At 37.7% G+C, this 24,465-nt stretch overlaps 1 protein-coding gene and 1 non-coding gene across 5 annotated transcripts in view; both read left to right on the top strand.

The window, feature by feature from the left end:
* The window catches only part of PATJ (PATJ crumbs cell polarity complex component), a 427,780-nt gene that overhangs the window by 100,900 nt on the left and 302,415 nt on the right, over window positions 1–24,465 (top strand). For all 4 annotated transcript variants that reach the window (XM_010370672.2, XM_030912915.1, XM_010370673.2 and 1 more), the window contains exon 18: window positions 21,595–21,804. In XM_010370672.2, coding sequence (XP_010368974.1) covers window positions 21,595–21,804 — 210 coding nt within the window. The remainder of the gene's footprint in view (window positions 1–21,594; window positions 21,805–24,465) is intronic.
* On the top strand, window positions 18,069–18,173 carry LOC115892486. Its single transcript, XR_004052366.1, has one exon. It is a non-coding gene; the product is annotated as a U6 spliceosomal RNA (small nuclear RNA).

The raw sequence follows: 24,465 nt of genomic DNA, 5'->3' as shown, positions 1-24,465 counted from the left end.
CGTGTTAGCCAGGATGGTCTCGATCTCCTGACCTCGTGATCCGCCCGTCTCGGCCTCCCAAAGTGCTGGGATTACAGGCTTGAGCCACCACGCCCGGCCGAAATCTCTTAACTTTTAAGATGCATATTTTACTGCTTTGGTGCTGCCTAAACACATTGTGGTTTAGTAAAGCAAACTGTGCTCTATTAAAGCACATAAAATGCCAAGTGATATTAAAAAATCAATTATTTGATATGATAAGGCAATCAGGAATAGATTAAAAGAAAAATAGTTTGAGCATTATATGAGAAATGTTAAATTCTTTTTTTTTTTTTTTTTTTTGAGACAGAGTCTCACCCTGTCGCCCAGGCAGGAGTGCAGTAGCACAATCTTGGCTCCCTGTAACCTCCATCTCCCTGGTTCAAGTGATTCTCCTGCCTTAGTCTCTTGAATAGCTGGGACTACAGGCATCCACCACTACACCCGGCTAATTTTTGTATTTTTAGTAGAGATGGGGTTTCACCATGTTGGCCATGGCTGGTCTTGAACTCCTGACCTCAAGTGATCAGCCTTCCTCGACCTTCCAAAGCAGTGAGATTACAGGCATGAGCCACTGTGCCCGGTCTAGATTCTATATTCTGGCAGTGTGATTTAAATTTACTGAAAAAGAAATCTATTTCATTTTTGCTGGCATAGTTCTGTGCCAGATAACCCTCTTCCTTTTTAGAATTTCTCTTTGGAATACTACTGAATGATAAGTTGTTGATTCCAAATATTTTGGGAAATATATTTATCAAGAGATCTGAACACAGTTAAGCGTTTGAAAGTTTATATATTGGTTAATATTAGGGTATGTAAAACAAATGGCGGGGACTCTTTTTTTTCCTCCCCATTGTAGCTAAGTTATCTAGAACCACTAGGTGGTTAATAAATATTTGCAGAATGATTTAATAAAGTTTAGGTGAGCCAAAATTAGGCCTGACCTTTTTTTTTTTTTTTTTCTGTTTTGAGACAGAGTCTCACTCTGTCGCCAGGCTGGAGTGCAGTGGCATGATCTCAGCTCACTGAAACCTCTGCCTCCCAGGTTCAAGAGATTCTCCTGTCTCAGCCTCCTGAGTAGCTGGGACTACAGGCACGTACCACCATGTCCTCCTAACTTTTCTATTTTTCGTAGAGATGGGGTTTCACCATTTTGGCCAGGCTACTCTTGAATTCCTGACCTCAAGTGATTCCCCTGCCTCAGCCTCCTAACGTGCTGGGATTACAGGCGTGAGCTACCGCGCCCAACCTAGGTTAGCCAAAATTAACTGGAATTTAATGAACACATTTAATGGGAATTAGAGGCATGAGCCACCGTGCCCAGCCTAGGTTAGCCAAAATTAACTGGAATTGAATGAACACATTTAATGGGAATTTGTTAATAATTGATTTTGATAATTGGGATTTAATTTAGAAGACACCTTTCGGATGTGGTCTTAGATATTCAGGTATGTTTCCATTTCTATTATTGTAGGAATCTCTATATGTTTGCATTCTTATATAATAAATATTTATATCATAATGGTTGCTCTGATGCTCTTAAATGACATTATCTGTAGGTTTTATATTTTGAATATTGCACATATTAAGGCAGAGAAATGTTTCAGAACTCAAAAACAATTCAGTAAAGGACAGAAAGAAAAACTAGATGGTCCTTAAGAATTTAATCCCTAGTTAACAGGAAAACCCCCTTCTGAGCTTTACACTTAAAAACATATATAGTTAGTTCTAAATGCAGAATTTTTTGTTCTTCATTGCGTTCCTATAAGTATGTTTAGTAACTTCTATTGCATTTTGAAATTTTATTTTTAATTTATAAAATTCTAGGATTTTCCTTTTCCTCTCATTTACCTCACAATCAGCAGCACACATACTGACATTTGCTTTTGTACAAATTATATAAAGTAATTTCCTGCCAACAAAGGATTAGATATTCTTTTTGTCTTTGTGCTTCTTGTAGAACATAACTACTTAATTTCCTAAAGGCCACTTTGATTCAAATTCAAGGGCTCCTCTTATTTACTTCTACAGCTAAACCTTGGGGCAAGGGGAGGGGAACACTTTCAATCCTAACTTGGATGCTTTTCTTAAGTCAGTCTTAAGTTTACTTACAGATGTATACAGCACATTTTTCACCATTTGTCAGTGGTACCTAGAACTGTTATCTACTATGACATTTAGATGACAGGTAAACACAATTCAAATTTGGTTTTGGGCAACTTAATTAATCGGTTATACCGTCCCTAAAGTTCAAAAATAGTTTTTGCAAGGCCAGTCAAAGGTTTAGCAAAAGCCATGAAAGGCCACATCCCTGGCTATTATTGCATTCGGCGTGTCCTGTATGAATTTATTAGGTAGCTGAGGAGGGCCAAGGCAAATTCTTGCCCCGCCAGGCCTAGCATGTTCAGAACAAGAAGTACTGCAGGAACATTTAACTACAGAGAGAAAGTATTGATAGAGGGAGAGAACTTTTAGGTTGTAAAGGGCTTACTTAGCATTATTGAAAAGATTGAAAATTTACTTTGGAATATTTCATTTCGGTTAACCACTTTTCTCATGAATAGCCTTTTCTCTAGAATAAGAACTTTTTGAAGAGCCTAACAAAATAACATGCGTCTATTTCATTGGTGTTTATGTACCTCCTCGTTTATAAAATGGAGATAGTAATGTCTAGCACAAAGGATTGTGTGGATTAAGTGAATTAGTGTGTAAGGAAATAGGAAATGTTATGTTATTATGGAAATGTATTAACAATTATTCAGTTTAGAAAATAAACACAAAAGTTTTGATACTGTCCTCAAAGATGACACCGTACTATGTTTGTACTCTATCAATTCTTTAACTCTCTAGTTAGATTAGAAAAATTAATAAGTAGATATCTTTGTTTAGTGAAGTCTAAATTTAATTTTAAAATTGCATTCTAAAATGCAGCCAATTCTTGATGAGCCATATGTGAATTACCCAATTGTGAATTATTGGCTAGAAGTTTGCTTTTTATATAAATTGAACTGAACTTTAGGAAAAGAGACCAGGTGCAGTGGCTGACACCTGTAATCCCAGCACTTTGGGAGGCCAAAGTGGGTAGATTGCTTGAGGTCAGGAGTTTGAGACCAGCCTGGCCAACATGGTGACACCCTGTCTGTGCTAAAAAATATAAAAATTAGCCAGGCATGGTGGTGCACGCCTGTAATCCTAGCTACTCAGGAGGCTGAGGCAGTAGAATCCCTTGAGCCTGGAAGGCAGAGGTTATGGTGAGCTGAGATTGCACCACTGTACTCCAGCCTGGGAGACAGAGCGAGACTGTCTTAAAAAAAAAAAAGGGAAAGATGAGTGAGCAGATAAAGGAGCTTGAGTTAGTCTATAGAACATTAGGGTAGCTCTCTGGACAGGACAGTGACTCAGAATATTGATTGAAGGTGTGTAACTGAGCAGAGAAAAGAGGTATGCCTTTATACCTGAAATGATCAGCTGAGTCTGATACACAGTTCTACAACTCAGTCATATGGCCAAAGTACAAAGTGCAAACATTCATTTCATGAAAGGCATTTTGAATTAGATTGGGTCAAAGGCAAAAGAGAAAGCAACAAGGAAGACAGTAAATTTGATTAGGTTGTAAGTCTTTTTCTTAGCTCTTAGGGTTCTGTGGCAGTAACTTTGTTGGCTATTATTTGAACAGAGGTAGAGCATCTGTTAGTCCCAAGTATGCCTAGCCACTTCATATGGTGGCTAGTTAAAATCCCACTCTACGTGTGCCATATTAGAAGATTCACTGATCTCCATTGTCATGCCTTAGAGGATTGTGTCATGGCAAACAATGGTATGTAATTTGTCAAGAGCATGAGTATTATGGCTTGACTGAGTACTCTGTTTGTAAACAACAAAACTTCAGAAGTTAGGTTATAAGTTTTTATACTGTAATTTCTTGCCAGTTTGTAGGTGAGGTTTTTATATTATACCTTATTATCTCTGTCTTGTTTCCCTAGTACTTATGTGTAATGTCTTTATTCCTCAGACTATTATCTCTGTGGAAGATTACTGATACTCACACTGGTTTTAATACCAATGTTAGGTAACATTTATTGAGTGTTTACTGAGTGCCAGGTAATGTTCTAATTGCTTTACATATATTAGGCTATGTATTCCTCACATGAACCATATGAAAGAGATACTCTTATTGTTGTCATTTGAGAAGTGAAGAAATGGAGGCACAGAAAACTTCAGTGATTAGTCCAGTTCATACAGGTAGTATATGGTAGAACTGAAGCAGTTGGGCCCCAGGTCTTTTCCTTTCTTTCTTTTTCTTCTACTGCCTCCTCCTCCACCAGGTCTATGCCTTTAACCATCATACTATACTGCTCATTTCTTTGTGAGTGCTATTTCCATGTGCATGTTATTATAGGGTATAGTAAATTTATTACAGAAGACCTTTCTGTTTTTTCAGCTTGTGAAAAATTTTATATCTTAAAAACTAAGCTACTAGATAGTATTCTCATTTTTCATGCTCATATGAAAGTTTAGCAAGTATTAAAAATTAATATAGTGTGCCGCATTAAGAGCTAGTTTTATTGCTTCAGAAGACAATCGTTGCAAGTTTAAGAATCCTAAACTAGTGCAAGTAATTTGTTGTGGGTTAATGTTCGATAATGAAACAATTGTTAGGTAGTCCACGAGTCTGTAATTCTTAATTTCTACCAAAAAGCTTAAAAAAAAATTAGAACTGTATGGATTTTACCTTCAGTTGACCTTATAAATTAAACATGGCAAGTAGATATTTTCTGGTGTTTTGATTTATGTTGAACTTTGAATAACCCCTCATGATTATAATTCACTGGAAATGTTTGACATTAGCCAATTTTTGAACATTAGCCATGATATTGCCATCCTTGGTACTTTTTGAATTTCAGTGATTTAGAAGATAAAATTTATTAACCAATAATTCTCCTCCCTCCTACATCCTATTGCTCATTCCTCTCCCCTCTTGAGTGACTCAATTTTTGCCAAAGCAGATATTTTTGAAACACTATTTTTATCTCTCTCAAAGTCTGAGAGAGATAAAAATAGAAATCATAATAACATAGCCATTGGGAGGTGATTCATATGTAAATACTGTTAGTAATGCCTTAAAAATTTGTTTGAAACCAAAGCCAAATGGCAACTCATTAAAAAGAATAGTGGAAATATTTCTCCCTATAAAAATTGACAGTTATTAATTTTTCTTAAAAGAGGAAATGGGTTCTAAAACCAAAATATAAAATATTGCCGTGTTACTGAGTCTTGAATATAGTATGCCTTAATATTTGTGCAAAAAATTTAGTGTGTAGTTTTGACTGCCTGTTAACTTTATTAGAATTCTCTTTTTAAAAAGATTTATAAAAGTTGTAGAAAGGGATTGTATACATTTTATGTATGTCTTTAATTGTCTTTTTCCTTATCCTATGCACAACAGAATGACTTTCTGAGCACATTGAAAATGTTTTAAAAATAGGTAATACATACATATGGCATAAAAATTCAAAGGTGTATAAAGATATCCTGTGTGACAAGTAAATCTACCTCCGACCATAATCCCTTACTTCTTCCAGGTAAAAAACCTGTTTTTCTTGTCCATCCTTCCAGAAACATTTTATATATACATGGTTATGTAAGTAATAGTACTTAATTGTTAATTTTTAAAAATTTTTGACATATAAATGGATTATATGTCAAATGGATTATATACACACTTTAAAGGCTCTGTATTTTTTTTCTTAAAATTATACACTCTTTCATTTAGGTATTTATAGAGCTACTTCTTTTTAATGACCAGATAGTATTTTTATTGTTGACGTACAGTAATTTATTTCATCAGCCTTCTGTACCCAGTTGGTGGGTATTTTAAGTAGGGCTTTAGTGGATATTTTTGTGATACTCTTTTGTTAAAAGGTGGGAATAAATCTTGTGATAGGTAGGTGATAAATTCCTAGAGGTGGAATTGCTCATCAGAAGAGCATACTATATCTTTTTAAATTTTGGTACATATTTACCAAATAGCTTGCATTTAACAGTTTGTGAGACTCACGTATATTTAGACCACTTAAAATGGATCCTTTCTTGTGTAGAGTTATTTCTTTGTTCAGATAATTCTCATGGAAGATAGTATAAGCAGGTGTGTAATTCATGAATTTGCTAATGGTTTCCTATGATGTGGACAGATTAAGTGATAGCAATATATAATTATCAATTTTGTTTCAACTTTATATATGGCAGTAATTAATTTATTGGCCTTTGTAGCTAAGTGGGCATAAAGTGTTTACATTCAGACTATGATATTAGTGCCCCAAACTCTATTTCTATTTCTTCCACCAAATTTTATTTATTTATTTATTTCTTCTTCCACAAATGTTAATCTTGTTTTACCTTTGTTTATTAGAGAATTTAGCTTTAAAGTGGTGCGGTTAGGGGGAGGGGATTAGGACTTTAATTTTTACCAAGAGATTTGAGAATTTGAGTAAATGCTAATATCAGTATATAGTGTTCAATAGCCTGTTCATGCCTGCTATCTTCATGTTCATCTTAGCTACAGTTTACAGAATGTAGGATTTAGCATTTGATAGGTATTGACATAATTTTAACACATTAGTAGTATATAGAGTGGTAACACTATAAAGTCAGGTATGAAACCATATTATTTCCAGAATTTAAAATATAAAGCATAGGCATGTACTATAAGTTATTATACAGTTTCACTTTAATGCTCAAGGGATCTTTTTAACATGGCCACTGACATCTGGGTTTTTTTTTTTCCTCTTGCCTTTTTTTTTTTTTTTTTTTTAAGAGCTCTTTGGGTCCACGTCACACATGTAAGATATTGGTACTAAGCAAAATGCAGTCGATCTGCTACTAATGGCAGTATCTGTAGTCTTGCAGATATATCGTATGCCTTACTTTTAAACAAACCACACGGCTGCATTTAAAGGTCACTTTTTGCTTGACAGAATTTAGGGGAACTGATAAAGGCTACTTTTTGCCCATCCTTGATTCCTATCCACATTTATTTTTATTAGTATCAAAGTACTGTAAGTTCCATTGCCAACTAAGCTGAAGATTTCTTTTCACAGAGGATTTGCTTCCTTTCCCTCTATGGGAAAGTTCTGTGTCCTTTAAATCATTTTAAGCTGCTTCATTTGAAAAATAATTCTTAGTAGTGTGCTCATGGAGTGGATTGATTGTGGCTACTGGGGAAATTCTCTCATGGCTTAAATATTGCTTTTCAAGCCTGCGAAGTGGGTGAATGAAGGGAGCCCACTCCTGGTGTGTGCAGTTTGTAGTGTGCTCAGGATGACGACTGACTTCCAAAAACCTCAGTGCAGCAAGACTAAAGGCATCAGGAGACCAGAAGCCACTTAATAAGAGATCAAAGGGGCTGTGTGTATATCAGCTTGAAATCCAGATAGTACAGATCAAAAGCTTGCCTTAGTGAGGCAGCTGCAGGGGCATGAAGTTAGCAGGAGGCCTCAAAGATCTTAAGTCAGGCCTGATGTTGAACTTTGCAGGGATTTCATGGCTTTGGAATACGAATTTGGCAAAAAATCCCATTGTGTCTAGTAGGGGCAAAAGAGAATAACAGGCAAGCAGCAAATGCTTGTCAGCTTTCTCATAGGGTAGCTTTCCTTTTAACACATGTTCATCCATGACAGTTTCTGCTTCATACTTGAAGGCATTGCTGAGGAGAAGAGGATCCTGAAGATGGTGAATCTGCTGTATTATCTTTAGTGAGTGTTTCAGAAATGGCCAAACTATAAATATCAGTGTTTTTGGAATGGCCACGGAGAGCTAAAATGTGGGCGTAAATTAGGTGCTCAGATTTACTGCCATACCTGGTAATCACCTCTCTCCTGCAAAGTGCTCAAGATATTCCAGGAAGTGAGTGGGTATCAGCCTGGCTATGCATCTGTCTCTCATGTAATTAAAAAACAGAACAACTATTTTAAAAAAATGAAAAAGAAAAAGAAAGGAATAGGAATCGTTCATCTAAAGAAGAAACTCGGTCCCCAGAGGTGTTTCATCACCAGTCTTCTACCTGTAGCAATGGGTGTGTTTTGGAGTTCCCACTTGAGTGTGATGCCAGTATTAAGAACCATGGTAGTAGATTAAGTCATAGACCTCCCTAGAGTATGCCAGAGTGATTGAATCAGATTAACAAATAGGTATTGGGAATCTGTTTGTTCAAGGCGTGATGATTTGTGCTGCTTCGCCCTGTTTGTGAGTGTCATTTGGAGCAGGCAGTGATCCAGAAAAGCCAGGCTGTCCCAGTGAGTGCCAGGAAGTGGTGCTGCCTCCTTCTGGTATCAAACGTCTAGTCTGTGAATGATGCTTGAAAGCAGATTGACTTGACTGGCTGATTCTTACACACCAATTCTAGGGCTCAAGTTTCCCTTTCAGCCCTTTCCTCTGTATTTTATTTTAATCTGGTATTATGTTTATCAGTACAACACTGAACATATGGTATGGTTAAGAGGACTAGCTTACGAGTCAGAAAGGGCCCAAATGTCCAGGTTTGCATTCTGGATATACTCCTGGGACTTTGGCAAGCTTGTTAGTCTTTCTTATTCTCTGTTTACTAAAATGATAATGTCTAAAATAGAAGTAATATTTGCTTTATAAGGTTACAAGACTAAATAAAAAGATGAATATAGGCTGGGTGTGTTGGCTCATGCCTGTAATCACAACACTGGGAGGCTGAGGCAGGAAGATTACTTGAGGCCAGGAGTTCACTGTCTCTACAAAACCAAAAAAAATTAGCTGGGCATGGTGACGTGCACCTGTAGTCCCAGCTACTCGGGAGGCTTGAGCCCAGGAGTTCAAGGCTGCAGGGAGCTGCAAACACACCACTGCACTTTAGCCTGGGTGACAGAGTGAGACCAGGTCTCAAAAAAAAAAAAAAAAAAAAAAAAAGCATATAAATGCCTGTGCTTTTCTTAACACAAAATAATCAGTATTTACTGAAAAAGGATGATGATGAAGATTTTCAAAGATAGAATCTGGGTAGAGATTTGTTATGCTTGTTATTCTCACCTTTAGAAGATATGAGTCAGTATGGAGACTATAAAAATGAAAAGATATACTCCTATATATAATAAATGTTTGCTGAGCGTCTCCTCTTCCAGGTATTGTTCTAGGCACTGGGGAGCTAGGAGTGAACAAATTAGATGAAGTCTGTCCTTATGGAGTTTAAATTCAATTTGGAGTAGATAGACAGTGGACAAATAAGCATATATTACAACATTAATAAAGAGAACAGACTTGGTCACAGCTCTGTACAACATGTTGTAATTTTAACAAAGGTGAAAGTAAGACTGAAGGAGTCGCTGAATGTTATTTCCTGGGATCCAGAGAGGCCTCAGGGGGAATTGAGGTCTGCTGTGTGGACAGTAAGGGATTAGAGATTCCAGCCACAGTGAATAACCCAGAATTAATAAGTTAGTCCTGATTTCATGTCTTTGTTTTCTTTTGCAACTGAATTGCTTAATACTTTCCTTTCAAATTTTATTTATTTTAATGAAAAATCCTTTGAAAACTTTGTGTTCTGATTTCTTCTTTGGAAAACATGGTTTACTAGCTAACAGTTATGTGCTGCTTACAGTTCCCTTTTTTGAGGTTTCACTTTCCATGGCATCAATTACCCACGGTCAACTGCAGTCTGAAAATATTAAGCTATTTGTGAAGGAGACCATATTCACATAAATTTTATTATAGTATATTGTTATACTTGTTCTTTTTTATTATTATTATTAATTTTATTAATCTCTTACTGTGCCTAATTTATAAATTAACCATTATCATAGGTGATATTGTTTGCCTCTGTGTCTCCACCCAAATCTCATCTCAAATTATAATCCCCATGTGTCAGGGGAGGGACCTGGTGGGAGGTAATTGGATCATTGGTGGGGGTTTCCCCCATGCTGTTCTTGTGATAATGAGTGAGTTCTCACAAGATCTGATGGTTTAAAAGTGTGTGGCACCTCCCCCCTCATTCTCTCTCTCTCCTGCTGCCATGTAAGATGTGCCTTGCTTCCCCTTTGCCTTACGCCATGATTGTAAGTTTCCTCAGGCACCCCCCACAGCCATGTGGAACTGTGAGTCAATTAAACCTCTTTTCTTTTATAATTTATGTAGTCTCAGGTAGTGCTTTATATAGCATTGTGAAAATTGACTAAAACAATAGGTATGTATGTAAGGGAACAATCATAGTATATATAGGGCTTGGTACTATCTGTGATTTCAGGCATCCACTGCGGATCTTCAAACGTATTCCTTATGGATAAGGGGGGGACTACTGTACTCTGTGTCAGGGATTGTTTAAAACACTTTAGGTATATGGACTGATTTAATCTTCTCTACAACCTCCAAGCTATAGGTCCTGTGGTCATCCTTGTTTTATGGATAAGGAAAACTGGTGCTGAGGTTAAGGAGTTCGCTTATGACCACCCAGTTAGTAAATGGAGCTGAGCTCCTGAGTCTGTGGTTTTGTCAGGTATAAACTGTAGACCAAAAACAATACTAATTCTTAATAATTATGGCTCAACTGAAAGGCAATAGAAATTTCTAGATATGTTGTCATTCTGGAGAGACATACTTAATATAATTTTAAAAACTTTTCTTCAGATGATTCTTGAAGCCTTGTGATCCCTTGCCTTTACTCCTCTCACCTGGCCAAAGCTCTTCACTGACATAATTTTTATTTATTTATGTATTTATTGCCACCTGAGAGCATAAACTGTGTGCTTTACCTTGGATTTCCTAGCAGGACTCCTTGCCTTTTTCCTGTACAGTTTCAAAGTTAGCAAAGTTTTAATTCTACATACTGTGTGCTGTATATCAGCATTGGTTGACCTTTCAAGGATTAAAAAGAAAAGATCAAAACCCTGCAGAATCTTTTCTAAAGAATGAAGGGCATCCTGTCACTCTGACATGGCTGTGTTGTCAGGCAATCTCCCAGTCTAGAGATGGCTCCCATCTTACAGTGTCTGCTCAGGAAGAATGAAGACTGAGGATGCCATGCTGTTCTGAGCCTCTCTTTGTGCACTCAAGAGGTTATAGATCTGCATATCTGGAGGGCATAGATTCAACCCTGTGTTTTCATTTTTTAATATTTGAATGTAACATCACGAGGTGAGGGGTTTAGCAGCTGATAGCACTGTTGGTCTAAGTCACATATGCTCAGTTGAATTTAGAAGGCAGTAAATGGGATGCAAACTGTTAACTCCTCAAACCCGTATGTCCTTTTAACTTCTTTTCCACCATAATTCTCATAGTAATAGTAATAATAGTAATGTTATTATAATAATAATATTATTACCATGAGAATTATGATGGAAAAGAAATTATTACTATGAAGTGATTACTATGGACTTACTAAGCACATTACATGCCTTGTTGAACACTTTTAATAACTGTGGAATCTGTACTATTGTTATTTCCATTTACAAATGAAAAACTCAAATCTTCATGATTAAACAACTTGATCACTATCATTCAGCTAGTATTTGTGTTTAGGTTAAGTTGACAGTGATTTGTTTGGAAAGTTAAATTCCAAAATCAGTATTTGCAAAGCTTTTAAGTTTTTGTATATCTACAGTTTCCCTGCATCATAATGACTTTCAACTAATGCATTTTTTTTCTGGAAGATAATGGAGTATTTCTTATTTATAAATTCATATTCTACATTTATAAAAATGGTAAAGTGCACTTAACATAAAATTTACCATCTTAACTGTTTTTAAATGAATAGTTCATTAGTGTTAAGTATATTCACATTTCAACTAATGTAATTTTTGTTATTTTTTGAGAGAGAGTCTCACTCTGTTGCCCAGGCTGGAGTACAGTGGCGCTATCTTGGTTCACTGCAACCTCAGCCTCCTGGGTTCAAGCAGTTCTCCTGCCTCAGCCTCATGAGTAGCTGGGATTACAGGTGTGCACCACCATGCCTGGCTAATGTTTTTGTGTTTTTAGTAGAGACGGGGTTTCGCCATGTTGGCCAGGCTGGTCTCAAACTCCGGGTCTCAAGTGATCTGCCCGCCTTGGCCTCCCAAAGCCCTGCGATCACAGGCATGAGCCACTGCACCTGGCCACAACTAATATGATTTTAATTATACTTGAGTACTATTGTCTGCCTGGTAGAACCTCAGGCATTTCAGCAAGATGATGGGGCTTTTAGGTAAAGGATAGTTGTATGGTTTGTTTTGTTTTCCTTACAACTAGCAAAAGTCCTGGACCAGGACTGACTGGTAACCACATAAACAATTACAGCATGACATAAAATTTTCAAGAGATGAAACATCTAAGGAATGTATCTAATATACAAACAAGTTATTCAGCAGGAGACCAGAAGGGTTATGAGAAAGGAATAGTCTTCAAGAAGTGATTTCCATGGGACTCTTGGTTAAACCATTTAAAATACTGTGGTGCTTAAAATAGGTTTTTAAAGTACTAAACTTTATAGGATAAAAGTATGTGCAAGCTTATGTACTTTTTATTCCTTTTGAGAATATGTTTTGATCTTTTAGCAAGTTCCTTTGTCCACTTCTCTTCCATTTTACTTTTTATTGCTTTCTGTGCTGTGCTTACTGTGCAGCTCTGGGACTGTTTAGTTCTATGTCTGATGTGTGGAAAAATCTATTCTTACTGCCTAATAGTATTTAGGAAGTAATAAGACACAAGGAGCCAGGAACCGTATCAGTTTAATCTATCTTGAGTGGACTGAATGTACTTTGTGGGCACTTACTTTGAACGTGATGGTGTTGTGGTAATTGGTATGATTAGTGTAATACTTTGCTATATTATACAATAGTTAAACATGGAGTTGGATTTAGATAAGATAGCTTGCTCATTATTCATTAGAATCAATTAGTTGTTGCTTTGCATTCACTATAAATACGTTTATTTCTCTTTCCCAAAAGTAAATGCTTAGCTTATTGGTCAAATCAGAAGACAGTCTTTTGAAATTATTAATTATACCCTATTGTTTTAAACCAGAACTGTTCTTGTGATTTTAATTCAGCTAATGGTTCCTGACATGACTTTCGTTGCTCCGAAAATGGCAAAGGAAAAAGAAAAGGTGTTTTAAGATATATCTTATCAAAAAAGGACACATGCTGTCGTATGTATTTTGCTGTTTTTTTTTTAATAGTAAATGCCCTTTTTGAGTTTTGTGACCAAAATGTACATCAATTTCATTGCTGATGCAGTGTTTTGAATTAACTTCCATCTTTTCTTACTTTTTATAGTGGTTTTGTGAATGTTTGGGTAGAAAGTAGGAACAAATTTGAGTCAAGATACTCTGTCAAATTAAGATACAGGATTTTAGAGTTGAGAGAAGGGATCATAACTCATGTATACAACTTTTTCATTTTACGTTTGTGAGGAAACTGACTCAGAGAAATGAAGACACTCGTGAAACTGTACACATCCAGGTGTGGACCAAGCTAGGTCTCAAAACTCGTCTCTTTTAATCCACGCTCATCCTAACACTAATGGGCTGAATATCTGTCTTCATTGTCTTTCTCTCTTATATATCTTTTCTCCTTTTTAAAAACCTTGGAATTCTTGTTTTCTGACTTTACTCACAATGGAAATTTTAATTCATGCTAGCTGTGCCACTGAGCTTCTGCAGATCACTGTTTTCCTTTTTCCTTAAGGTGTATAAATCTGTATGTGTGTGTGCATGTGTATAAAAGAACCTTTCCTTTGCCTCTTTGTACCCAGTTCCTCCTTTTGCCTACCTCTGGAATGAAATAGTTGCGTCCCTTTTATTTAATTTTTAATGTTTTTTAGAGACAAAGTCTCACTGTATTGCCCAGGGTGGTCTCAACCTCCTGGACTCAAGCGATCCTCCCACCTTGGCCTCCCAAAATGCTGGGATTACAGGCTGGGATTACACTGTGCCCAGCCAACTGTCTCCCTTTTAAACTTAATGGTTTCTTTCTGCATTCTCTATTTTAGCAACTTCCTTGAGATGTTGCTTTGAAAATTTATTTAGCTGTTAATTAATTTAGATTTTAACTTAATACTCCTTAGTTCAAATAATAATGGCCACATTTAAGAGTATACTTTTCAAGAAGCCAATATTTGGCTACCTGCTGTTTTCATAGTTTCCTCAGTTGATCATTACTGAGTTGGAATAATTCTCTTATCCAGTATTACAGAGCTAACTATTCATGTTGTCCAGAAATTTGTGTGTAGTTCCTTTAAAATTATCTTTGAAGCATACTTTCTCTTACTGAAATAAAAATACATATCCGTGGAATGAAGCTGAAAGCCTGGTTCTGTAATGATATGTGCTATAGCATTGAATTCATTGGTTGGTGGATTGTTTCTTTTCACTTGTAGAGTACTTTCTATTTCACAGTTGATTGAAGTTGTTTTGCTAGTCCTTCCTTGGAATCATTTCATCCTTGTGAAGGACCTCTGTAATACAGCTGTAGAGCAGGTATTTTGCTGTGGTGAACTATACAACACAGCCTAGAACTTTAATAACATACTATTAAGACTATATACATTAGGCCAGCATGGTGTCTCATGCCTGTAATTCCAGTACTTTGGGAGCCTGAGGTGGGAGGATCCCTTGAGCCCAGAAGTTTGAGATCTGCTGAGCAATATAGGGAGACCACATCTCTACAAAAAATAAAAACGATTTAGCTAAATGTGGTGTGCACTTGTGGTCCCAGCTATTCAGGAGGCTGAGGTGGGAGGATCACTTAAGCCCAAGAGGTTGAGACTGCACTGAGCTGTGATTGTGCCACTGCACTCAAGCCTGGGTGACAGAGTGAGACCCTGTCTCAAAAAAGGAAAAAAGATTCTATGAATTAGCCATATTTCCTCTCATGAGTTTAGTCGACCCACTTTATATTTAATACACTCAGTTGACAGTAAGAGTCAAAATTATCAAAGGAAATAAACTGTGGTCCATCTCTTTGCCATCCTGCTGTGTGGTCTTTAAATTCCTATCCTGTTATTTAATGTCTTAAAAAGTTTGAGCATTACATACAGAATAGATTTTTAAAAAAACAAACAAACCCAAAAGATATTCTTCATTTTGAATGTAGTTACGTCTTTGTTACACTTTGTGTTTCTTTATTGGGGTAATACTGCAAAGCATATCAATGTTAAATATTAGAACAATTCTTGGTATATATCTCCTGTTCTTATTTCCTAAATGCCTCTGACTGATGCATTTGCCAGTTTATTACCTATGACACTTTTCTTGTTAATTCCTTCTGTCTCCTCTTTATGTCATGTTCTCTACTTCATGTCTTTTCACTGAGTTTGCCATGGTAGCTTGGATTTGTAGTCTAGGTTTTGGAGCAGTTTCACAGCTCGAACTCTCCACATCTTCGAGTTGATGTCTCTGTCTGACAGAGCCCATTTCCGCTGAACCACCTCTCCGCTCCAGGTGATGCTCCTGCACTCTGCCTTAGCTTATGTGAAATCTGGTCTCTTTGATCTTTGGGAATGTACGCAAATATTCATATAATACATTTTATGGACACATCAGAAACTTTGAATCCCTTCCATTTGGGCATAATGATTATCACATGTTTGAATTTGATCATGTAAAAGTCTTATGCCTACCAAATCAATGGATTCTTGAGAAAGTAACTGTGCATTGAAATTTGGCAAACAGGCCGGGCGCGGTGGCTCAATCCTGTAATCCCAGCACTTTGGGAGGCCGAGATGGGCGGATCACGAGGTCAGGAGATCGAGACCATCCTGGCTAACACGGTGAAACCTCGTCTCTACTAAAATAATACACAAAAACTAGCCGAGCGAGGTGGCGGGCGCCTGTAGTCCCAGCTACTCGGGAGGCTGAGGCGGGAGAATGGCGTAAACCCGGGAGGCGGAGCTTGCAGTGAGCTGAGATCCGGCCACTGCACTCCAGCCTGGGTGACAGAGCGAGACTCTCGTCTCAAAAAAAAAAAAAAAAAAAAAAGAAATTTGGCAAACAAATGCATGTTTTACCTGTACATGCAGGCATGCTACACATTCTGTACCCTCTAACTTCATCTGCTAGGTACTGAAACATGAACCTCTAGTGGCCAAGTGCGATATTTAAGGGATTCAGTTTTATACACTTTGGTAAGATGATAAAAATATCTTCTAACATATTTGTCTTCTTTCAACACTTCATTCATTTAGCAAATACTTAAGTTAGAGAAGCAGCATCGCTTAGTGTGGCTAAAAGCACAAACTCTGGGATTTGACTGGCTGGCTTAATTTCTGGCTCTGCCATTTACCAGCCCTGTGCTTTGGTTAAGCTATTTAATTTTTCTTAATTTCCTCACCAGGAAAGTGAGGATAATGATAGTACGTACCTACCTCATGATGATGTGAGGATTAAATGGATTCAAATAAGTAAGATTCTGAGAACAGTGCCTGGTATGGCAAGAGCTTAGTGTGTGTTACCAGCTGTTGTTGTTATTCCTATATGATGCGATGTGGCTTTTGCTTTTGGTGTACTTGTCGCCCCGTGGGAAGAGAGAAACTAAATAGTCATTCAACGTTTTAACTACTCTTCAGTGCCTTCTCCGTGATGAGCATTGTAGTAGGCCCTGAAAATCCAGCAAAAAAATAAGCAAACACATTCTTGGTCTCATAAAGCTTACTTTTAGTAGGAAGTAATTTAAAGGAAGTCATTTACAATAATTTCAGTAAAATGTAAAAAGTATTTTAATGAAGAAAATGCAACAAGCTGTAGATACATCTAACAGGAAGACCAAACTAATTCTAGAAGGTGAAACAGTAAAGGAAATATATTATGATAAATGCTGTAATTGAAGGTCTTTTTAGGTTTAGGGATATCACAGAGTAGGAAGTGCTTGGGTCTTCAAGGAGTAAGGGAATGCTTCTCATTGGAGGAGACACTTGAGCTGACTCTGGTGGCAAAGTCTAGACAAATGGCGGTGGGTCAGGGAGAGCATTCCTGGCTGAGGGAATGGCTTGCATTATGCCATGCAGCATGACAAGGCCTTTCACAATACCTGGGTTTCCATTTCACAATACCTGGGATAAAGTGTTGTGCAAATGGGAGTAGGCAGTGGTATGTGTGGGGAGAGTGAGAGACGAGACAGAACTGCAGTTCTGAAGGATTTTCCTTCCATGAAGAAGAAAGGAGTTAGGACTTTATTCTGAAGGCAGTAGGTGTCCCTGAAGTATTTTAAGCAGAAGAGGAATTATAATCACCTTTTTATTTTTAAAGATGGTTCTATTATCTCTGTAGAAATTTGACTCATGGGGGCAAGATTAGAGACAGGTAGACCTATCAGGAAACTGTAGCAGCTGCTCAGAAATAACGAGAAGTTAAACCAAGGCTGTGGCAGTGGAAACGGAAAGGAAGAATCAGAAAAGATAAAAGGCTGAGATTAAAAAACTGACATGCCTTAGTGAGCAACTCAGTGGAGGGGTGAGGGGGAGAACGGAATGCTTGGGTATATGCTGATGCCACTAAGAGGATATAGGGAGGCCGAGGCAGGAGGATCCCTTGAGGCCAGGAGTTCGAGACCAGCCTCACCAATATGGCAAAACCCCGTCTCTACTAAAAATACAAAAATTAGCTGGGAGTTACGGCGCACACCTGTAATGTCAGCTGTCGGGTGGCTGAGGCACAAGAATCCAGCCTGGGTGACCGAGAGGGATTCTGTCTCAAAAAAAAAAAAAGAGGTGTAGGGTACAACTTTCAGAAGTAAATGGGTTGAACCAAACATATGGGACACTGTTACAGCATGTGTAATAATATAAATCTTTTGAATAAAGAGGAACAAAATTCCTTCAGAAGAGAATGGCTCGCATAGTACATGTTTCTCATATTCTATGATTGGTCTCTAGTGCCCTCTATTGGCTATTTAGTCTAAAGCAGCATCTTGATTCTTAAATACAATGTTCCTTGCAGTGTTATTTACCAAAAGAAGAAATATTAGAGATTTTAAAATTATGATGAAAGGTGATAAAAACTGATGGGGACTTTGTTTTTAGTAGGAAGACAGTTAAAATAATTTCAGCAAGGTGCTATTGGGGGTGTGCACGTTGGCAGCACATATACTAAAATTGGAACGATACAGAGATCGTCAGCATGACCCTTGTGCAAGAATAACATACACATTTGTGAAGTGCTTCATATATATATCTATGTAAATGTGCTTGGGGGCCTAGGGGTTGGGTAAGCGTTTTGAGAAGTATCTCTATAACATTTTGTTTGCTGTAACACGCACATAATGTCGTACACTGTATTTTCAGAAAATGGACCTTTCTGATGAGAAGCAGCCTGAGTCAGGCTGGTTTTTGAGCATTTTTATGCAGCAAAGCCTCAAGAATAGCAGCCACCCCAGTAGGCAGTAGCAGCTGCTGTTTTTCCATAGGGTGGCTGCTGCATGTGATGTAAAGGAAATGAAAGGAAATGACTGTTACTCATTAAAGCGATTTCATTCAGCTATATGGGAAATCACGGGCAGAAAAGTCATCATAGAAAATGAAGCAGCGATTATACATAATGGGGCTTCTTCAGAGGTGGCTAGTTTGTCCCCTCCCTGCCCCTTAAATAACAAAGAAGCTGCCTTTGGGTTCTGTCATCCAGGAAAAGGGGTGGTAGATTGGATTTATTGTTTAGCATAACTAGTGGTCTAAACCTGAATACATATTAGTAAGCAAGCACACCTGTCACTAGTTTGAGGTCTAAGGAAGGCCTCACTTTGTGTAAATTAGTACTTACAATGACTTTTCTGGCAATAAGGGAAATATGTTCACCTTTCAAGAGTAGAAGTCTATTTCCATTTCCTTCTGGGGAATCTTCCTTTAAAATGTTCCTAAATTATCAATTCAATGGGTTGCATTTTGAAAACCTCCTCACCTATTTGGGTTAAAAATCGTATTTTTAAATTTTGGTGTTATATGAAACTGCAGAGATTGTTCACAAACAACCAAGTACAACCATTTATTTGCTTTTGGTATATTTTGCTGTTGCAGTTTTCTCTAAGAAAGTGTAGAAATTAATAGTATGAAGTAATGTTAGCTGCTGTGCATTTCATGAGAGGAATAAGCTATTATGTAGTCTCCCTTCTCCCCCCAATAAAAAAGCCTTTCATCAAAAACTGACATCCTAAATGAAGGAAATAATTGTACAGCTTATTTATTAGTGTGTCAAACTTAAAATGTAATGGTTTCATATTTCAGGATGAAAAGTGTGTTGTGATTCATGGTTGCCAGTGACAAAACAGACAGCTCTTTTATATTACCACGTCCATTGCCTGCTGATATGCCACTGTGCTTTTTGGTTCTCTTCTGTTCTCTTCCTATGCAATAGCTCCCTCTACTTGAAAATACTGGTGTAATTATAGTTTAACAGTATTTTATGAGTGAGTTCCCTGGACTCTTTTTTACTTTTAATCCTCTTCATAAATACGTGGTGTTATACATCAGAGCATGTAAGAAAATTTTGAAGAGTCTCTTGACTCGGGGATAGAAAGGCAAGGTTACTTGCAAAACCCAAGATAAGTTACATTTGAAGACATTCTTCAAGGAATTAGCTGTGTAGCCTTTGTTGATTTAAATATGGCATATTTGGTTAAAATTCCATGCAGTACTTTGAAAATGAACCCTGATGTCTGAAACACAAAGGCATAGAAAACTGGATCAGAAAACTTCAAAAGAATCATCAGCCACTTCAAACAGACATAGCCGGGAACTTGGCAAATTCTTACTTTGCTAATTCCAAAGTTTTATAATTCCCACACAAAACCTAGCAGTTTTTCTCTACTTTCTCTGGAAAGATTTAAGAGAGGCTGGAGTAGTAGAATCTAAGGTTACAATATCTTGCCTTGTGGAACAGCATGTGCATAATGAAATAATGAGAGAAGCATAGAGAAACCAATGTGAATGCTGCTGTGTTTGGGATGTCATTATTTTTTCTCCCCCTTGCTAGGTTAAAAGTTCTGTAATAGTGCTGTACACCTGCACCATTAAGACAAATTAAGAGACTCTGCTCAATCATAAGATGGCCGTATGAATATTTCTTTCTTCTCAATTTACTGCTCTTTGTTTCCCATTTCTTCTGACCATTATGATGCAGAGCAAGCTGCAGAGTGAGGTGGTCAAGAGTAAGGACTTAAGAGCTAGGCTGCCTGGTTGGATCCTGGCTCTGCCACATATACGCTGGGCGATATTGGCTAGTTTCCTTAACTTTCTGAGCCTCGGTTTCCTCATCTGTAAAACACAGACAATAAATCTGCCTACATCCTGGAGATGTAAGGATTAGATAAATTAGTGATTGTCAAGCCCAACATATAGTAAGTGCTATATATCAGTTTGTTAAATAAATTAAAAAACAATAGTGGAGATATAAATTGGTTTTTTTAAACCAGGTATATTGAATGTCAATGTTGTCCTCAGTGTTTAATATCAAGAAATATGGGGTCCTCCCAATGGGCGAAAGATCTGTACGTTGCTCTTGTTCATAAATTCATATTTAACTATGTATTGGAATAGTTGTGACCTAAGGGCACTATATCATAATTTTAGGTCACATTATTTATAAATATACTTTTTAAAATACAGTGGAATCTTCCATGGTTTCCATGTCTTTTCTGGATTTGTGTGATTTTATAGGATTCTGTACTACTGTGAAGGTATAAGAACGGAGTATCATTTCCCGTTTTATATTTATGATTACGTTCATGCTTTTCTTGGAGCTTACTTATGACTCTGGAGGAGTAACAGACAGGCTTATCTTGGGTCCATCATATGACTGTGCTTGAGAATGTCAGAGAATCTTGCCCAACTGTTCCCAGACCTCTTATGGTCCAACCAAATATCAATCACCAAAAATTTTAACAGGAAGTCTATATATTTTGGGCACTCAGACATGCCACTGAAATTGTTAAGATTATATTTTCACCTTGATACAACCTGATATTTGCGTGATGTCTTATTTATTTATTTTTTGGGACAGGGTCTTGCTGTGTCACCACAGCTCTGCAGTGAGTTCTGAACCACAGCTCACTGCAGCCTTGACCTCCTGGGCTGAAGCAATCCTTCCACCTCAGCAACCCCTGCTCCACCTCCCAGGTAGCTTGGACTACAAACACACACCACCACACCTGGCTAATTTTTATATATTTTGCAGAGATGGGATTTTGTCATGTTGTCCAGGCTGGTCTTGAACTCCTGGGCTCAAGTGATCCTCCTGCCTCCCAAAGTGCTGGGATTACAGGCATGAGCCACTGCACTTGGCCTTTTAATTTTTTTGATTAAAAAAACTTTTTCTAGCAAGAAGGTCTTGCTATATTGCCTAGGCTAATCTCAAACTCCTGGGCTCAAACAATCCTCCCACCTCAGCCTCCCAGGAAGCTGGAATGGTACAGAGGTGTGCAACCATACCTGACTTAGAGTGAGATTTTAGTTTATTTTTACCTGTTTAGAAGATTCTCACCAGAGTGCTAGACACATGAAGTAGGTGGTCAAATAAGATTCATCAGTCAACTCAAGCTGTCCTAAGGCTGCATATTATTTTTCAGTGCATGGACTCATCTTTCTTCTTTGCTCGATTCATAGGACCCTTTAGATCCTACAAGATCAGTGATTGTGATCCGCTCCCTGGTAGCAGATGGTGTAGCAGAAAGAAGTGGGGGACTATTACCTGGAGACCGCCTGGTCTCAGTCAATGAATACTGTTTGGACAACACCTCACTTGCTGAAGCTGTGGAAATACTGAAAGCTGTGCCGCCAGGCATAGTACGCCTTGGCATCTGTAAGCCGTTGGTGGTGAGTGTTGTATTTTGTTAATATAGGAAGTAATAATAGTGCAACAGTTAAAAACACGGATTTTGGAGACACATATACCTGGCCAAGAATTTCTGTTCTACGTTTACTATGTGTGTGACCTTGAGCAGGTTTCTTAATGTCCTTGACTTACAATATCGGAAAAAATAATGTCTACCTCATAGAGTTTTGGGATTTAAAGGTTATATTCATTAAGTACATAGCATATTATTACATAAATACTAGCTGCTAATGTTGCTAGTTCTACTACTATCACTCTTACTACTATTTTCATCTTCATGCTTTTAGCACAGACTTCTAAGCTCTCAGCACATTTCTTATATGTAAATTATTATTATTATTATTTTAGAGACAGAGTCTCTCTCTGTCATCCAGGCTGGAGTGCAGTGGCACGATCTCTACTCACTGCAACCTCTGCTTCCTATGTTCAAGCGATTCTCATGCCTCAGCCTGTCAAGTAGCTGGGATTAATGGCATGTGGCACCGTGCCTGGCTACTAATTTTTTGTATTTTTAGTAGAGATGGGATTTCATCATGTTGGCCAGGCTGTTCTTGAACTCTGGAGCTCAGGCAATCTGCCTGCCTTGGCCTCCCAAAGTGCTTTTTTAGGGACATGAGGCACTGCACCTAGCTATTCTTATATGTAAATTAAAATAAGTATCCTTTTTAACTTTCGTTTGGGACTGATGTCAAGATGGTATGATAAGTTGAAATCCTTGTGACTATAGCATTTTAACCATAAAACAGTGAGAGTTTAATCTGCTTTTCTCTCCATCAAAGCACCTTGTAACTCCTAGCATCAAGAACCCCTATACTGTCAACCCATCTTGAAGTCATCTTGTTGCTTTATCTTATGGTCAGGGGTTACTGCTTATGACTGAAGGCTATGTTACAGTTATGGTGCTCCGGAGGCCTCTAATGCAAAAAACAAAGCGCCACCATCACCACCAACAGAAACTTAATGATGATGATTTTCAGCCAGTTTCGTTATTATTTAAGTGCTTACTAAATGTCAGTCATTCTTTTAGGCCCTTTACACTTATTAACTATTAACTAAATTAATCCTCACAACAACTTTAAGAATAGTCCTTTTGTTACCCTCATTACAGATGAATCAATCGAGGCACAGAGAATTGAGTAACTTACCCAAGGTCTTATAACTAGTAAGGGACAGAGTTGTAATGTGCACTCAGCAGGGCACCTTCACACCCTGTGCTCTTAGCCACAGTGCTGTACATGCCTGTATTACTATGTTGTCACTTGCCTAGTTTGTATGCAACATATCTGGAACAGATAGCTTGGTTGTAATAAATTGTTAGTCTGGATTTCTAGAAACCTGGGCTCTGCCCCTGACTTTGCTATGAGTTAGCCCAGTAGGTTTCAAACTTAAAGATATGTAATATATATAAGAATCACCCGAGAGATAGTTAAAATGCAGTTTCCCAGGTTCTACTCCCAGAGATTCTCATTTAGTAATTCTGATATGCTCTTCAGGAATCTGCTTCTTCAATGGGTCACCTATGTAATTCTGATGCAGAATTTTGTACTTTGAGAAACATCATACTAGTAATTTGGTCAATAGGTATATCACTTCTCTGAGCCTATTTTTTTTTCATCTTTGAAAAGACTGAACAAGACTAGAGAATTCCTAAGATATTTTTTTAACTCCAGTTCTTTAATCTATGAAACATTTTAAATTAACATAAAAAAACATACTGTAAGTGCTCTTATGTATAGACAGATGGATAGGTAAATATAGATAGATGTGTTCATTGTATTAGGCTGTTCTTGCATTGCTATGAAGAAATACCTGAGACTGGGCAATTTGTAAGAAAGAGGTTTAATTAGCTCACAGTTCTATAGGCTGTACAGGAAGCATGGTGGCATCTGCTTCTGGGGAGGACTCTGGGAGCTTTTACTCATGGCAGAAGACAAAGCGGGAGCAGGCACTCACGTGGCAAAAGCAGGAGTGAGAGAGAGCTGGAATGGGGTGGGGGATGCCACAGAGCCACACTTTTTTTTCTTTTTGGAGACAGAGTCTCACTCCGTTGTCCAGGCTGGAGTGCAGTGGTGCAATCTCGGCTCACTGCAACCTCCTCTTATTAATCCTATTTTACAGATCCAAAGTCAGGGTAGAGCAGAAAGACTGTAAATATATAATGGTGATGAGAACAAATTATTTGTATTAAGTTTTATATTTATATATATATATGGTATGTACATATATATGCTATGTATATATCTATACACTTCATGTTATATATTTTCATCTTAACTCTTTTCTAAAAAGAGGCTTAAAACCTAGGTGACAGGTTGATAAGTGCAGCCTCAAATATACCAGACCCCAAAAATGAATGAAATGACTTATTGTTATTATTTAATATAACAATAGAGACGGGTCTCTCCATGTTGCCCAGGCTGGTCTTGAACTCCTGGGCTGAAGTGATGCTTCTGCCTCAGCCTCCCAAAGTGCTGGAATTACAGATGTGAGCCACCATGCACTGGCTGAAATGACTTTAAAAACTGCATTATAGCTTCAGAACTAATGGAACAGAACTGACAATAAAATTTTTGAGCCAGACAGCTATGGGTTTTTGCTTAGTTATGTGGTTTGCAAGGCTGCGTGTCCTTGTGCCAGTTATT

The sequence above is a fragment of the Rhinopithecus roxellana genome, chromosome 12, assembly GCF_007565055.1.
Source record: "Rhinopithecus roxellana isolate Shanxi Qingling chromosome 12, ASM756505v1, whole genome shotgun sequence".
Taxonomy (NCBI): domain Eukaryota; kingdom Metazoa; phylum Chordata; class Mammalia; order Primates; family Cercopithecidae; genus Rhinopithecus; species Rhinopithecus roxellana.
This window is presented reverse-complemented; position numbering and strand designations above follow the sequence as displayed.